Source organism: Leucopleurus acutus, assembly GCF_964270905.1.
Source record: "Leucopleurus acutus genome assembly, chromosome: X".
In the NCBI taxonomy this organism is placed as follows: Eukaryota; Metazoa; Chordata; class Mammalia; order Artiodactyla; family Delphinidae; genus Leucopleurus; species Leucopleurus acutus.
Genome location: NC_139148.1, coordinates 55,783,084 through 55,801,926, shown reverse-complemented (window position 1 = coordinate 55,801,926; position 18,843 = coordinate 55,783,084). Strand labels below are relative to the sequence as shown.

At 39.2% G+C, this 18,843-nt stretch overlaps 1 protein-coding gene across 1 annotated transcript; it reads left to right on the top strand.

Annotated features, from left to right (window-relative positions):
* Positions 1–17,200: 17,200 nt before the first annotated feature.
* LOC309978006 (centromere protein N-like) lies at positions 17,201–17,942 on the top strand (the record flags this gene model as incomplete). Its single annotated transcript, XM_082864377.1, has 1 exon — positions 17,201–17,942. Exon 1 carries the CDS (start codon positions 17,211–17,213, stop codon positions 17,940–17,942), a length of 732 nt encoding a protein of 243 aa, XP_082720503.1. The 5' UTR covers positions 17,201–17,210.
* Between the last annotated feature and the right edge of the window lie 901 nt (positions 17,943–18,843).

The window sequence follows — 18,843 nt, the reverse complement described above, 5'->3', positions numbered from 1 at the left end:
TGCCTGTACATTCTACCCATATGGGCTCATTTTCCCCCCTTAAGATACAAATCTCATCAGTTCCTTCTACCCTGTGACAGCCCTTCAGATGTTGGCAGAAAGTGACCAAGTCCTCTTGAGTCTTCTCAAACCAAACATAGTGGTGGGTGATGGCAATGAAATGAGTGTCTGGTTGTCTCACAAAAGCTAAGAAGAATAAGAATTTTAGAACCTGCCCTGTGGACACTAGATATATCTCGTATATGATTATGAATCTTTTATACAATTGTGTACCCCTTAGTGTTGCCATTCTTTCTCCTATTATGTATTTATTAATTAATTTATTATTTATTTATTTTTGTGCCAGGCATATCATGCTGTGAATTCCTTTTGAAATTGAACTGACCTAAACAATCCTAATATTTTGCAGAAATGCTGCTTCAAAGCCCTATGGCCCTCATCCCATAAGTAGAGTTTTAGAATGAAGTATCTAAATCTTTTTCTGCATCCACAGTGATAGTTTTCTGTCCCCACAAGGCTGTCTGTAGGTGAGAAATAGCATGGTATACTAAAAAGAGCTTCAGGGTTGGACTTAGAAAATTCAAGTTCAAATCTCAACAACTCTGCTTAGCAATTCTGTGCTCATTTGGATGTCACATAATGTTTTATATATCCAATTTATTTTTTTTTATTTTTAAAATGGACATAATAATCACCAGATCATGGAAGTGCTCTTGAAGGGTTAGTGAGATAACATATAAATTGCCTATCTCAGTGCCCGCATATAGTACACATCCAAGAGATGGTAATTCTTCCCTTTCCAATTAGTAAATTGACATGGTAATAGTAATGGCACCTTCCCATGGTTATAAGGATTGAATGAGATACCTGTGTAAAGAACTCTAGAGGACTATGCTACCTATTGTTTTAAAGTAATATTATTAGCAAATACATGTGTAGAAGAGTCAGAGTTGCACAGCCTTCTGGTTGGTGTGTGCTGAATTTCCAGTCCTACGCCTGAGAAGGTAGGGTGTAGAGAAAACACAGGAGTTTGGCTAATTGCCTCAGTCGAAATTACATTCTCTCAGAGGAGGACTGAGTCAGGCAAAAACAAATAAAATTAGGAACTAGTGACAAGAAAATAGACTAATAAGGTTAGACTAACAATAAAAGGTAGGAAAATTAGTTAGGGGGAAAAGGTTGACAATTATAGTCCTCATTACCACTATCATTCTAACAGATCTCAGTTATTGTGTCTGGAACTGGGTTCGGAAGTCTATATATATATTCCTCTCAAATCTTCCCAGCAAGCTTGTTTCTTTCCACATTTTATAGATAGGGAAACTGAATCTCTGAGAGGTTAAAGTACTTGTCTAAGATCACACAGCATGCAAATTTTAAGTGACAGATCTGGGATCCCAATTCAGACTCCAAAGCCACTCTATTGCTATGCCATGTCCTTACTCACTGGAACAAGACAGCATGATGTAACATGCTTAGAGTCAGGTACTAGTTATAGTTCTGGATTAAGCTTGTACTTGCTGTGTACCTTTGCACAATTCAGTTAACTTGTCTGATCCAGAGTTGCCACATGTATAAAATAAGGAAAATAATACTTATGAGTTGTTCTGTGGGATAAATGATATTGTATGTATAAAGTGTTGTGAGGGCCCCAGCATCACCAACATTATAGAATGAGATACTGGAGAATATCCAGTGACACAATCTGAGAAAGAAGGGTAAGAGAAACAGAGGGAAACCAGGAGCCGAGTAGTGTTTTCCAACACAAGAATGTTTCCCAAAGAAAAGAGTGGCTAGCACTGGAAAGAAACTGCAGATAAATACGAAAATGAGTGAAAATGTTCCCTAAAATCTGGCAGTAAAAAAGGTCACTTGTGATCTCAGGGAAAGAACATTGGGCTGGAAGCCAGGGTGCAATAAATTGGGAAGCTAATGGAAAGTAAAGACATGGAAACAGTGAGTGGAGACTACTCTGGCCAGAAATTTGGCTGAGGAAGGAAGAGAGATGAGGCTATTATTTTAGGAGGAGGCAGTGGGGGAGATTTTATTTTGCAGTGGGAAGAATTCAAATATGTTTGTGGAGTAGAAGGGTTGGACATAAGGTGGAAGGTAAATAATAAAGATACCAGTGAGAGAGGAGTTTTAAAATGAGGCATGGTTCTACTGAGTGAAGTAAGTCATAAACAGGAAGAGAAATATCATATGATATCGCTTATATGTGGAACCTAAAAAAAAGTATACAAATGAACTTATCTACAAAATGGAAACAGAGTTACAGATGTAGAAAACCAATTTATGGTTACCTGGGGGAAAGGGGGGGAGGGATAAATTGGGAGATGGGATTGACATATATACACTACTATATATAAAACAGATAACTAATAAGGTTATAATAATAAGGTATAGCACAGGGAACTGTACTCAACACTTTCTAATGGCTTATATGGGAAAATAATCTAAAAAAGGGTGGATATATGTATATGTATAACTGATTCACTTTGCTGTATAGCAGTAACTAATACAACATTGTAAATCCACTATACTCCAATAAACTTTGTGTGTGTGTGTGTGTGTGTGTGTGTGTGGTACGCGGGCCTCTCACTGTTGTGGCCTCTCCCGTTGTGGAGCAAAGGCTCCAGACGCGCAGGCTCAGCGGTCATGGCTCATGGGCCCAGCCACTCTGCGGCATGTGGGATCTTCCCGGACCGGGGCATGAACCCGTGTCCCCTGCATAGGCAGGCGGACTCTCAACCACTACGCCACCAGGGAAGCCCCAATAAACATTTTTTAAAAATAAAAAATAATAAGTGGTGCTGGGAAAACTGGACAGCTACATGTAAAAGTATGAAATTAGATCACTCCCTAACACCGTACACAAAAATAAGCTCAAAATGGATTAAAGACCTAAATGTAAGGCCAGAAACTATCAAACTCTTAGAGGAAAACATAGGCAGAACACTCTATGACATAAATCACAGCAAGGTCCTTTTTGACCCACCTCCTAGAGAAATGGAAATAAAAACAAGAGTAAACAAATGGGACCTAATGAAACTTAAAAGCTTTTGTGCAGCAGAGGAAACCATAAAGAAGACCAAAAGACAACCCTCAGAATGGGAGAAAATATTTGCAAATGAAGCAACTGACAAAGGATTGATCTCCAAAATTTATAAGCAGCTCATGCAGCTTAATAACAAAAAAACAAACAACCCAATCCAAAAATGGGCAGAAGACCTAAATAGACATTTCTCCAAAGAAGATATACAGAGTGCCAACAAACACATGAAAGAATGCTCAACATCACTAATCATGAGAGAAATGCAAATCAAAACTACAATGAGATATCATCTCACACCAGTCAGAATGGCCATCATCAAAAAATCTACAAACAATAAATGCTGGAGAGGGTGTGGAGAAAAGGGAACCCTCTTACACTGTTGGTGGGAATGTAAATTGATACAGCCACTGTGGAGAACAGTATGGAGGTTCCTTAAAAAGCTACAAATAGAACTACCATATGACCCAGCAATCCCACTACTGGGCATATACCCTGAGAAAACCATAATTCAAAAAGAGTCATGTACCAAAATGTTCATTGCAGCTCTATTTACAATAGCCCAGAGATGGAAACAACCTAAGTGTCCATCATCGGATGAATGGATAAAGAAGATGTGGCACATATATACAATGGAATATTACTCAGCCATAAAAAGAGACGAAATTGAGCTATTTGTAATGAGGTGGATAGACCTAGAGTCTGTCATACAGAGTGAAGTAAGTCAGAAAGAGAGAGACAAATACCGTATGCTAACACATATATATGGAATTTAAAAAAAAAAAGTCATGAAAAACCTAGGGGTGAAACAGGAATAAAGACACAGACTTACTAGAGAATGGACTTGAGGCTATGGGGAGGGGGAAGGGTAAACGGTGACAAAGCGATAAAGAGGCATGGACATATATACACTACCAAACGTAAGGTAGATAGCTAGTGGGAAGCAGCCGCATAGCACAGGGAGATCAGCTCGGTGCTTTGTGACCGCCTGGAGGGGTGGGATAGGGAGGGTGGGAGGGAGGGAGATGCAAGCGGGAAGAGATATGGGAATATATGTATATATATAACTGATTCATTTTGTTGTGAAGCTGAAACTAACATACCATTGTAAAGCAATTATACTCCAATAAAGATGTTAAAAAAAATAAATAAATAAATAAAAAATAAAGTTAAAAAAAAAAAGAGAGAGAGAGACATGGCTCATAGGGAGCAAGGGAGGGGGAGCTCTTGAGGTAGGGTTGTTGAAAGGCCCCTAATCCTGACCTTGAAGAATGTTCCCAACTTAGCTGGAAAGGACTTGTGTTGAAAAACTAAAAGGCAGCAGGGTTGTGTCAGGTGGGAGAGTACACCCAGGCTAAAGGGTCCCCTTGCTGCCAGCTCACATTTCTTCATCTGTAGGGCTCTTTGGCTAAGTTCAACATATTCAAAGTCTTTCTGACCTCTCCCATTTTGTCGTTTACACTTGGTTCTCTAGTTTATTTATTCCTCTCCTGTGTACCAGACTCCTTCCCAGCCCTGTCACTTACTAGCTGTTTGACAATTGGGCAATCATTCTATGCCTTAGTTTTCTTATCTCTAAATTGTGAATAAAACTAGGGTAGTTATAAGGATTAAATGAGCTAATATATGTAAAATATTGAGAAGAGTGACTGGCAGATAGCAAGTGTTGTATAAGTGTTAGTTATTAAGTATTAGCTCATGATGCTTACCAATTAGTGGAAGGGAAAGGACAGACATTAAACAATCAAGGAATTTAATCAATAATTATTACAGATTACAATTCAGTACCAGTAAGAAAATAAACAGAGTGCAGTGGACAGGGCAGGACTTTGATGAGTGAGGCTTATATGAGGAAGTGACACTCTGCCATGAAGACACCAATCCTCCCTTGACACCACAGATCTTAACTTCAGCTCCACAATCTCTCCTGCTTCCATTACCTCTCTCCCTGCTTCAGTCCCTGAAGCTTTTCAGTTCTTGCCAAAGGCGTGGCTTGGTCACTATTCACCCACTCTTCCCCAACTCCTCCCCCACTCTCACTGTCAGGGGTGAAACTTCTTTGTGTAGCCACACCTAGACACTCAAGTGGTCCAATAGCTGCTTCATGGGGGCGGAGAAGTAGGCGTAGCATGAAAGGAAAAGAGAATAGGTTCTGGCTGTTGTTGCTACATGTGGATGTGAAATGAGTCAGAGCAGAGCTTTGATTGTAACGAATTTCATCTACTGTGAATGTAGTATGGAGACTGGCGGCTGAGAAGTGGGGGCTTGGTGGGATGTCTGGCCTGCGCTGAGGTACGTTTGTCCAGGGATTCCGTCACTGGAGCAAGATCCATCCATACATTTATTTACAGGGTAAGTGTGGGAACACCCTCTGGCATGGCAAGGTGGCTTGGACCTGTGGGGCCTAGAGATGCAAGTTCAGGATCAGGTTAGGATGACCCTGCTAAGGTGCTACAAAGTCAGAATGGCTGGGAAGGTGTCCTGTGGCTGTCTGTCTGCCCATCCATCTGTATCCAGAGAGTGCTGTGTAGGGTGCCATGGACCTGAGCTAATACCCTGATGGCCTTGGTGAGCCAGTTCCCCTGGAGTAGGCTTGTACTGGACCATTATGGCCTCTGGGAACATGTGTGGACCCGCCCAAACACCCTGAGTATCTCCAGTTAGGAGATAAGGAAGAGAAAAGAGAAGGAGGCTATGAGCTTAGGGGAGGGAGGGAGGAGTTGGATCAGATTTGTGAAGCATCCCGAGGGACGTTGAGTGGCTGGCCTACCCACGTGGCCCCTGGGCAAGTCGGGGCTTGTGTAAAGAGTTTGCAAGCTCTATTTGGGGGCTTTCAGTCTCACCCATCCGGCTGGGTTTCACTTGATCCCTCACTCCTGGAAACTGAGCCCAAGGCAGTGATATTTTGATCCTGCTTTACATCAAACATTGGCCAAAAGGCCGAGGCAGCTGTGAGAACTGGGGGACAAGTAGAGACCCGCCAGAAACTAGGCTGGGGAAGCAGAGACTGCAAGGTCTTGTTTGGACAGGTGTTGGCAGTGCTGACCAGTATGAAACCATTGCAGGGTGGCTAAGGCAGGAGAGTATGGGCATCTTCCCCTACATAACTCTCCTGTCCCCTCTTTCACCCCAACATACCTTCAATTAAACATAACAGACTCACTGAGCACCTACTCTGTGCCACCACTGTGTGAGACAGACAGATGCCTAAGACATAGTCTATGCCCACTGGGACCTCATCATGGGTATAAGAATAAATAAATATAACACAAAATAGCTTTAAAGGTCCAGTTAAAGTACGCTTTGGTATTGTCAGGTAAGGATCACATCTAGTTGAGCCAGAGTAAATCAGAAAGTGTTTTTTGATTGTTTGTGTTTTGACATTGTATCATCTTTCAGGGCTCCAGAGCCAGACTACTTGAGTTCAAATCCCATCCTACCATTTATTAACTTGTGTGACATTGGACAAGCATAATTACTTTTCCCTGTCTGAATTTTGTTTTAATCTAGTTTAAAATGGATATAAAAATAGAGCTTATTTTATCAAGTTTTTGTGAGGATTAAATTAGATAATCCATGTGAAATACTTGCACACACTTAGCACAGTGGCTTGACCAAAATAAGCACTCAATAAATGTTAACTATTATTATTATTTAAGATGGGCCATGAAACACAGATAGGATTTCAACAGGTGGAGGCAGGAGAGAAGGCAGTCCAAGCCAGGAAAAAAACAGGAACAACTGTTTGGAGGCAGGGAAACTCAGAGCATGTGAAAAGAACACCAGCTGAACTGGATTTTAGAGTACAATTACGTGGAAAGTGAAAGTTAAAGTTGACATGGTAGATTGATGAAAAACTGTGGAAGACTTTTGGATGCTAGATTTTCTGTTCAATTCGTCACACTGTGGAAAATCATTGAAAGTTTCTGAGCTAAAGAAAAAATATAAATCTCTGTTTCAGGAAGAATAATCTGGTAAACATGAGTTAACTGAATTGGAATAGGAAAACATGAGATGTAGATAAACTAGATGCAGAGAGGGAATGAGACCCTGAACTGAGGTGGTGACTATGGGAATAGAAAGGAGGCAATGAATTTAACAATACATCACAGAAGTTGGATCTGCAGAACTTAGAAGTTGATAAATTATATGAGATTGAAAAGAGAGGAATATGAGAGAATCACTATCTCTTGGGATTGGTTTAGACTTTAAAATGTTGTGTATTCCAATCCCAATTCCATCCATTTCTGTGGATGGTACAAATAGAAAGGATATCTACTTTCTGAGTTAGACACAGCTTATTCAAGTCCTGGGTCTGCTACTTACCTGCTGTCTGTGATCCTAAGCATATTATTTATCCATCATTCCCAACCAGGATCAATACGATATCCATAGGGCATTTAGAGATACGTGTTGAGAGTGGGATTTTTTTGCACAAAGAATGAAGTACTACTGAATTTAGTACCAACCAGGTTGAGACAGCAAACTATTGTTCTTCCCACCCACTTATTTTTTTTTAACATCTGTATTGGAGTATAATTGCTTTGCAATGGTGTGTTAGTTTCTGCTTTACAACATAGTGAATCAGCTATACATTTACATATATCCCCATATCTCCTCCCTCTTGCGTCTCCCTCCCACCCTCCCTATCCCACCATTCTAGGTGGTCACAAAGCACCGAGCTGATCTCCCTGTGCTATGTGGCTGCTTCCCACTAGCTATCTATTTTACATTTGGTAGTGTATATATGTCCATGCCACTCACTCACTTTGTCCCAGCTTACACTTCCCCCTCTCCATGTCCTCAAGTTCATTCTCTATGTCAGAGTCTTTATTCCTGTCCTGTCCCTAGGTTCTTCATAACCTTTTTTTTAGATTCCGTATATATGTCTTAGCATATGGTATTTGTTTTTCTCTTTCTGACTTACTTCACTCTGTATGACAGACTCTAGGTCCATCCACCTCACTACAAATAACTCAGTTTTGTCTTTTTATGGTTAAGTAATATTCCATTGTATATATGTGCCATATCTTCTTTATTCATTCATCTGTCAATAGACACTTAGGTTGCTTGCATGTCCTGGATATTGTAAATTGAGCTGCAATGAACATTGTGGTACATGACTCTTTTTGAATTATGGTTTTCTCAGGATATATGCCCAGTAGTGGGATTTCTGTGTCTTATGGTAGTTCTATTTTTAGTTTTTTAAGGAACCTCCATACTGTTCTCCATAGTGGCTGTATCAAGTTACATTCCCACCAACAGTGCAAGAGGGTTCCCTTTTCTTCACACCCTCTCCAGCATTTATTGTTTGTAGATTTTTTGATGATGGCCATTCTGACTGGTGTGAGGTGATACCTCATTGTAGTTTTGATTTGCATTTCTCTAATGATTAGTGATGTTGAGCGCCACTCACTTATAATACCAGTAGTAACCCCAGTGAGAAATACTGAACGTCTCCAAAACTCAGTCTGAAGGGAGAATAGTAGACATGTCATAGTTTTGTTGGAAGGATTAAAAGAAATAATCCCTGTGAAGTATCTAGCACAGTATCTGATGCATAGTAGGTAGAAAATTCATAGTAGAAAGTTCATGAATCATAATTTTCTTTCACCCCAATTGACTTCACCTTATAACATCTTTGCTAGTCTCTGCCTGAATACTTTCAAAGGGAATGTACTTACTGATCTCTGAGAGAGTCCATTCCCTTCATAGAAAGCCTTGACTCTGCAAAAGTTCTTCCTTTTGTTAAACTGAACTCAGTCTCCCTTTGGCTTCCAGAGGTTCTAGTCATTCTCCCTGGGGCCACTCAGACAAGTCTGCTCATTCTCTTCCATGATAGTTCCTCAGAGATCTGAAAACCATAAAACAGATCCCCATTCATCTTTCATTCCCAAGTCAAACAGCCCAGCTTTTTCATCATTTCTCTTATAGCACGCTGTCAAGTCAAATAAGACTCTGAGGCTTTGAGCTATATAAGTTGGGGTGATGGTGGCACCTTCAAAGTGATCAGAAACACTATAAAAGGAACAGGATGGGTGAATGTGACAAGTTCCTTTGTAAATTATTTCTTAAGTTCCCACTGTGTGCCAGGTACTTTCAAATCCATAATCCCACTGACTCCTCACCCCAACTAGGGAAGGTCCAGGTCCTCTTGTCTTAATTGTACAGGTAGCCAAATAGTCTCAAAGAAAATGAAACTTGCTAGAGATCATTTAGTTAGTAAGTGTCTGAACAAAACTAGAAACCAGATTTTTGTTACTCCAAGGTCAGTATTGTTTTGTTTTGTTTTGTTTTGTTTTTTAATTTTGGCACTGGGCCCTAAATTTGGAGACTTTAGATTCTAGTCCTGGCTCTGTGCTGACCAACTATGTGAATTGGGGGAAATTTTATCCCTTCTAGAGGGGCCTCAGTCTCCCCATATGGAACATCAAGGGAATGAGGTTAGGTTGTCTTGAAGAATCCTTTTGGGATTCCATGAAAATATGTTTTCAATTATCTGATGGTTTGAAGTTTTAGTCAGTTATCAAAGAGGAGAAAAAAAATAAACCATAATGAAATGTGCTGTCGTATGAGTACTGAGGTGTCTGTTACTCTACTTGAGGTGAGTTCAAGTAGATATGGATGATATTTCTTTATTGGGCAACAGGAAGCTGGGACTAAGATGAGTTTTAAGCTCTCGTCTAAGATTGTACAATTCTGAACATTGTTTTATAGAATGTGCATTTACATATGCAATCATAGGCTTCTTGTTGTATCAGTTTCATCTTTTCCCCACTACCCCGCCACCTTTCTTTTTCTTAGGAAGTCTAAAAAATAAAAGGCAAGAAATATTTTGGCATCAATATCTCATCCTGTACAGACAGGCTTCATTCTATGGACTGATTCTCCCATTCAGATTGGAAGGATAAGTAGCCCTGAGCTGTGCTTGCAAATGCTCATCAGTTTGTATGTCTGTTTCTTTAGGATATTTCTGGCCTATGAGGAAGGGATAGTGTACATGATAGGGGGATACATGGGATCCCCAAGGGATAGTGTACATGATTGCAGTGGGAGAAAAAGCACTGTTCTTATTGACATATTCAGAGAGATACAACTATTCCAGATAGTTGGTAAACTGGACAGGGTGGAGAGAATGTGGGGCAAGACCAAAGAACATTAATAAAAATCAGAAATGAGAGCACTTGACTGAGTTTTATCCAGCTCCTAGCCCTGTAAAGAAATCATACCATTAATCCAGTTTTCAGCTGGGAGAACTCAGTCAAAAGCATATCCTCTGTGGAAAGTCACCTAGTACTGCTGGCGATGTAACTAATTTTTGATGATACCACTAATTTCATTGTATCTTGTGGTGGTCAGTACATGAATGTGACTCACTTTGGCTAGGGACACTGTGGAACAATAGCAGGGGTTTTGGGTATTGGTTGTTTGGCCTGTAGCCTCTCTCCAATGTCCTTTGCTCCCAAACTCTGGGTGGAATAGAAACAACACTCATAGCAACCCCTCACATGTGTAGCACAATTTGGAGTTTCCAGAGCACTCTCACATACATTATCTCATTTTTCCCTTGAACATCATCCAGCGTAGTTCCGTACCTTTGCTCCCACTTGGGAAGACTGTTTCAGCAATCATTAAAGTGATATTTTCCTCTCATAATCAGCCCAAAGATTGCTGGTCTTAATTATATCACCATATTCTTGGCTACACAGTTCTTTTCTCCCCTCCCTTTAACAATTTTTTTCAGCAGTTCCAGACACTAACTAAATATTTATATATTTTTTAGCTTTTTTTCCGCCTCAATTTACAGTCTTTTAAGTTATGTTTGTCTTTTCTAGATTTGTGCTTTTTTGTTGTGGATGTGTGTGCTTCCACATGTTTTGAAGGAGAAAAATTTTAACTCACATGGTTAACATTTGCTTTTGGCTGAATTGAAATTGTCCAACTGGATATTAATTCTATCTGTACAGTGACAATTGTTTATAATAAAATTTTCTTTACTTTTCTACTCCAGCATCTTTATTCTTGCTGAGCCATTATCTGTTGCTCTGTACACCAGAATAAAGAACAAGGTAAATAGGTGTGACTTCCTTAATTTTGCACAGCTTCCTTCATTCTCCTCTGTTGATATACTAATCCTGACATTACTGGACCAAATGTTGCTATCACTAACAGTTGTATTTCTTCAGCCACTTTGGAAATGGAAAGAGAAGCTTGTTAAAAACTGTAACAACCACCTGTGGTCTCTGAATTATTTCTATTCCATGCACATATTGTGATATACTTGAATATTAAGACAATTTATTTTTGTCACATACCAACAAAATAATATATTTCCAGTTCTGATGCTCCTTCACCTCCCTGCACCAACAGCTGACACTGCTGCTCATCTTTTACTTCTTAAAACTTTGTCCTGTACTGTCCCATCTGAGTTCTATTCTTTCTTCCCTGGATTCCCCTTCTTGGTTACTGCTGGCTAATCTTCCTCTACCAGCTTCACATATGGATGTCCCTTAGTGTTTTGTTCTTAGCATTTTTCTTTGCTCATCTAAGCCTCTGCCATGATTTACCTAGGCCAATGGTGCTCTACCTTCTGAAGATTTTATTTAATTGGTCTAGGGAATAGGTATGTTTTAAAGTACTCCAGACGATTCTGATGTGCATCCATGAGCTGGTATTTTTATGCATTTGACTTATCTCTAGCCCCAACCTATGTTCTACATATTTTAATTGCCTGCTAGGCACCACAACTGACATGGTCCTTTGTCCCCTCAAACTTTTCATACTTAAAACAGTTTGAAAAACTGAGTGCATTGTCTCTTTTTTTCCTAACAAGCAACTCCCCTTTCACACTTTTTGCACCCTGAGTTTCTCCTGGTTTCTCAGGAAGAAACCCTCAGAATCTTCTCTGACTTATGTCTTTCTCTTGGCTCTCACATCCATGTAATTGTAAGGTCCTGTGAACTTACTTTGTAAGATCTGTATCTCCCACCATCAATTCCTTCCTGTTCCTACTGCTACCATCTTTGTCCTGGCCCTCGTATCCTAGGGCTTGAGCAGAAACCCTGTCTAGCCATTCTTTAAACACATATTAGTATTCAAAAAATACCTTTGTCCCAACCTAAAAGATTGCTGATGAAATAGTAAATTTAAGTGACAGCCTGGGAGGACCTCCATTCCCTATTTTAGAGTTCAATACTGCCTTGGAAAGCATGCCAAACTCATGAGTCTTAAATCACCTGTGAGTTCTGGCTTTATTTAATGCTAGTTAAATAAATTTAGAGGCATTTTTTTCTTTAAGCCACAGTTTTTAAAATCTATGAATTGGTGATAATAATCCATGGCTTATTCTCAGGGTTACTGGAAGGACATATTGAGCTAACTGATATTAAACCCTTTAAAACTGTGAAACCTTTCACTCAGAAGATTGTTACCATTATTTTGTAAATTTTTACCATTCACTCATCCAACAAATATTTATTTAGTGCCTATTGTATGCCAGGCACTGTTCTAAGCATGGGGGATGAAGTAGTGACCACGACAGGACCATGATCTCATGGTGCTTACATTCTAGTTGGGGTAGAAACAGGCAATAAAGAAGTAAATAAGATAAAGTGTGTCAGATGGTCACAAGTGCTACTGAGAAGAATGAAACAGGAGAAGGGATAGGGAATATGGAGGGAACTTGCAGTTTTGAAACAGTGGTCAAGAAGCCTCACTAAGAAGATAATTTATATCAAAGAATTGAAGAAGATGAGGAAGGTAGCCATGTAGTTATCTGGGGGAAAACATGCCTGAATAAGGGAACAGCAAGTGTTAAGGCCTTAAGGTGGAAGCATTTCCTGATTAGTTTGAGGAAGAGCAAGGAGGTTGGCATGGCTGGAGTTAAGGGAATAATAGGAAGAATAGTAGATCATGGAGTCAAAGAGGTGATGGGGTGGTAAGCAGATCATCTAAAACCTCATTGACCGTTATAAGGACTTTAGTTTATTGAGTGAGGTGGAGAGGCATCGATGGATTTTGAGGTTGGAAATGACATGATCTAACATGTTTTAAAAGAACCATTCCACCCTCAGCCCTTTTAACTCTATCACCTATTATTTCCAGAAAAAAAAATGGGTAGGCCCCAGGTTACTCCCTCACCAAGTTCCCTCTGAATATGGGGGAACAGAAAGACTTTTTTCTGACTGCACCTTATATTCAGGTGAAACATACAAGAGCCAAAAAGAGCCCTTAAAACAATGATTTTCAAAGTTGGCTGCACATGAGAATCACCTGGTGAATTTTTAAAATACATCAGAATCTCAGGAATGTGACCCAGGTATAAGTGTTTTTTTGAAGCTCCCAAGGTGCAGCCTATACTGAGAACCACTAATCAAAGAGATTGACCAAATCCTCATGATATGATTGGGACCTTGAGTTTGGAAGTGGGGAGGATCATGCTTCTGATGGCAGAGCTGGACCTGGGACCACTTACCATTCTGAGGAATGCAGAATTCACAAATACTTGGACAGGAGGAAGATAAGATGTTTCATAGTTTGGAAGCAGATTATGGGCAAGAGAAAGCTGAGATAGGAGTATCCCTGGGCCAGGCCAGGAAGGAGAAGGCTGAAAGCCAGCACCAAATGATAAAGCAACATCTGAATTATAGGCCAAACATCTGGAAATGATGAGGGCACTACACAGATTAGAAGCTTGATTTTCAAAGAAAGTACTGTTCTCACGGCCAGACTGAGCAACTACTTTGATTTTTGCCAGTCCTCTGCACGTGGGTGACTGGGTAGGCTCACAAGGAGAGGAATGGGCAGGGCATGGACCAGCTGCTGTCTTTCTCATCCTCTTTAATCCCACACCTCCTGCACTGCCCAGGAAAAGCAAATATCTTCCATGAAGTCCTGAGTTCTTAATTTAGACCTGTCATCTTGTTCTGCCCACCCGTCCTAGAGACAGAATGTTTCATCCCACAGGCATGTGCAAGTTGAGAAGAGCAGCAATCGTAAGCTGTGGCCAGAGGCAGCTGCACTGGCAGTAGTCTGAGTATCTAACATCCAGGAGAAACTTATCCAACATCAATTTTTAAGGCACAGTGAGCTCATGTGGGAATTATTATTAATGTCAGCCTCATTACTTCTCCTTTTCCCTGTCAGGTTGCATTCTTATTTTTCTAGTTTATTTTTTTTAGTGGGGGAGTGGATCAGGACAGGGGGATGGACAGAGTGAGCAGTCACATGACAGAGACAGACAAAATAAAGAGATATTCTAGTCATCTTGCCACTTGTCAACACCTCTGGTTAAACCCAATCAATATACCCAAATAGCACCTACTAGATAAATTTGGGGGAAAAAATCATTTGGAGGGCATATATAAGAATATTCATAGTAGCTTTTTAAAATTTTAATTTGGGGAATAAATTAAACAATGTCTATTAGAATGATACAGGGTAATTCACAGTATTAAAGAAAAAGCTGAAGAACTAGGTTTTTTAAAAAATTGAAACATAATTCACATACCATAAAATTCACTTTTCAAAGTGTATAATTCACTGTTTTTTAACATATTCACCAAGTTGTACAACCATCACTACTATCTAGTTCCAAGCCATTTCCTCACCCCAAAATGAAACTCATATCCATTAAGTAGCTATTTCCTATTCTCTCCTTTCCCCAGCCCCTAGCAATTACTGGCCTACTTTCTGTCTCTATGAATTGCCTATTCTGAACATTTCATATAAATGGAATCGTATAGTTTTCCTTTTGTGTGGCTTCTTTCACTTAGCATAATATTTTCAAGTTTCAACCATGTTGTAGTCCTCATCGAGTACTTCATTCCTTTTTCTGGCTGAATAATATTTAATTGTATTGATAGACCACATTTTGTTTATCCACTTAGTTAATTTACATTTGAGTTGTTTCTACATTTTTGACTATTATGTATAATGCTGCTAGGAACATTCATGTACAAATTTTTGTGTGGATATATATTTTCAGTACTTTTGGGTATATACTAAATATGGGAATTGCTGGATCACATGGTAACTTTATGTTTATTATTTTGAGGAACTGAAAAACCATTTTCCAAAGGGACTGCACCACTTTACATTCTCACCAGCAATATATGAGGGCTGCAATTTATCCACATCCTTGCCAACACTTAATCATCCCCTTTTTTGTTATAGCCACCTTAGTGGGTATGACGTGGGATTTCATGGTGATTTTGAGTTGCATTCCCCTAATTGCTAATGACGTTGAGCATGTTTTAATATCCTTATTGGCCATTTTTTATATCTTCTTGGAGCAATGTATATTCAAGTACTTTGCCCATATTTAATTAGGTTATTTGCATTTTTATTGTTGAGTTGTAAGATTTCTCTATTTATATATATATATATATATATATATATATATATATATATATATAAAATCAGTTCTCTATAATTTATAGGGTTTTTTCTCCCATTATGTGGGTTGTCTTTTTATTTTCCTGATATTGTCCTTGAAGCACAAAAGTTTTAAATTTTGATTAAGTAAAATTTATCATTGTTTTCTTCTTGTTGCTTTCTTTTTGGTGTTGTATCTAAGAAACCATAGCCTAATCAAAGGTCACAAATATTTATACCTATATTTTCTTATAAGAAAGAAATATTTAATTATAAACATTTTTATGTTTTCTTATAAAGCTCTTTTAAGAGTTTTATAGGTTTATGTCTTTCATTTAGAGGTTTGGTCCATTTTGAGTTAATTTTATATATGGTGTGAGGTAAGGGTCCAATTTGATTCTGTTTTATGTGGATACCCAGTTGTCACAATGCCTTTTTTTGAAAAGCCTGTTCCTTTCCCATTGAACTGTCTTGGCACTCTTTTTGAAAAGCAATTGACCATAGTATAGCAACTTTATTGTAAATGGTTACAAATTAAAAACAGTTCAATGTCCATTAACCAAAAAAATGCATAAATAAATTGTGGCATATCCATATAATGGGGTACTACACAGCAATGGTAAGGAATGAATATTGCTACATACAGTGTAATGGATAAATCTCACAGACATTACATTGAGCAAAGAAAGCCAGAAACAAAAAAGTCCTCTTTTTTTGAAATATTTATTTATTTATTTATTTGGCTGTGCAGGGTCTTAGTTGTGGCACATGGGATCTTCTTTTTTTTTTTAACATCTTTATTGGGGTATAATCGTGGGATCTTCTTTTACCACGTGCGGGATCTTTTAGTTGTGGCATGTGGGATATTTAGTTGCAGCATGTGGGATCTAGTTCCATGACCAGGGATCAAAACCGGGCCCCCTGCATTGGGAGCATAGAGTCTTAGCCACTGGACCACCAGGGAAGTCCCAAGAGTGCTCTTATATGAATCCAATTTATATGAAGTTCAAGGACAGATTAAACTAATGATTGTGACAGAAGTCAGAATAGAAATTACCTGGGAGACGGGGATGGCATTGACTGGGAAGGGGCATGAAAGGGTCTACTGAGGTAATGGAAAGGTTTTTGTATTTGTATCTTTATCTGGATAGCATTTGTATGAGTATATACATATGTCAAAATCTTATAGGTCTGTCTATATTGCTGTCTTATACAGCAGTTTGGAAGATTCAGACATCTTCTGTGACATTTTAGAAGAGTGTTAGCTGCAGTTATAGGATGCTTCAGAGTAGCTCTGATTTTCTCAAAACCTAATTATTCTCTCTCACCTTCTCTTAAAATAAAAAGGCAGTACATCTACCACAGGACACTGCTGACCACAGGGAAGAACTTTACATAAGGTCTGAGTTTGTCCCTGGGTAATAATTTAACCATTCTTAGACAATTTTACCCATATGCCCTGACTTCTTCAAAACAGATCAGAGTCTATGTGGCTTTCTTCTCTTTTAAAAAGGCAATTTGTTAAACTTATAATGAAAGACAGTTTAATTTGTATGCTTTGGATAAACAGTTTGACAAAAGAGGGGGGAAAAGTCCTTTGTTCATCCCCTGGGACCTGATATGGGGATTTGGCAATACGCCCAACTTGCCTAGACACAGGTCTCAAGGCCAAAGTTAGAGGGACATGTTAAAATTCATGCCACATGCCAGGGCGGCGGGAACTGCAATTGGTGGCTTTGAAGGTGCAGCAGGCGGGAACATCTGATGAGAGAGCCGGCCGGCGATGTGTGCCAAAGAGATGGATGAAACTGTTTCCGAGTTTTTCAGGAGGACCATCTTGAAAATCCCATTGACTGAAATGATGACAATACTAAAAACCTGGAATTTTTTGTCTGAAAATCAACTGCAGACTGTAAACTTCCGGCAGAGAAAGGAATCTCTTGTTCAGGACTTGGTTCTGCTTTGTGAGGAAAATCGTGCAAGTCTCAATGATGCACCCCTTTTAGACATCATTTATACTCAATTTCATCGGCATCAGAAACTTTGGGATGTTTTTCAGATGAGTAAAGGACCAGGTGAAGACACTGACCTTTTTGATATGGAACAATTCAAAAGTTCATTCAAGAAAATTCTTAAGAGAGCATTAAAAAATGTGACAGTCAGCTTCAGAGATGCTGAGGAGAATGCAGTATGGATTCAAATTGCCTGGGGAACACAGTATAGAAAGCCAAACCAGTACAAACCTGCTTACATGGTGTATTATTCCCAAACACCATATGCCTTCACTTCTTCCTCCCAACTGAAAAGCAATCTACCCCTTCTGGGTCAGGCACTGACAATTGCTAGCAAACACCATCAGATTGTGAAAATGGACCTCAGAAGCCGGTATCTGGACTCTCTTAAGGCTATTGTTTTTAAACAGTATAATCAGACCTTTGAAACTCACAACTCTACTACACCTCTACAAGAAAGAAGCCTTGGGCTAGATATAAATAGTATGTGTGTTTTAAGATAAAAACTGAAATTTGGAAGGACATTCCTTTTCAGATTTCTGTCACCCAGGAAAACATTTATGTACCAGGATGTGATTCAAAAGTATTTACTGTTTTCAGAAAATTGAAAATTACATTTCTGTTGAAGTGGGGAAGCTAAGCTACCATAATCTCTTTTAGAATTTACTAGACTGGCATCTAATAATAATCAGAACAAAAACAAAAATTAACTAACAGTTGTTGAGCATTTCTTCTGTGCCAGGCACCATACTAAGGTGTTTATATGAGTCATTTCCTATTTCTTCACAGCAGTCCCATGAACAAGCTCTTTTCATCAGGAAACTGGGTTTCAGAGAGGTTTAGTAACTTGTGAGGCAAAATCACATAGCTAGGAATCGGCAAAGCCAGGAGTGAAATCCGAATCTGAGTCTGGAGCCCAGGCTCTTAATGCTTCCTGAGTACTTTATTGCATCTCACAGGTATTGCGTTATTTATAAATTGAAGGTCTGTGGCAACCCTGCATTGAGCAAATCTCTCAGCGCCATTTTTCCAACAGCATTTTCTCATTTCACGTCTCTGTGTCACATTTCCATAATTCTCACAATATTTCAAACTTTTTCATTATTATTATATTTGTTATGGTGATCTGTGATCAGTGATCTTTGATGTTACTACTGCAAAAAGATTACAACTCCCTGAGGGCTCAGATGATGGTTAGCATTTTTTAGCAATAAAGTACTTTAAAAAAAATCATGCCACATGTTTATTACATGGGAGGGGCTCTGGATACCAAACAGAATAGGCTGTCTCAGACACCCAAAGGCCAGAAACAGCTGCTATGGAGATTTCAGATGCCTATATAAGGAGCTTATCTCAAGGGTAGGACTGCTCTTTGGCTCCTGACAATGTTTTTCTGTTTCTGTG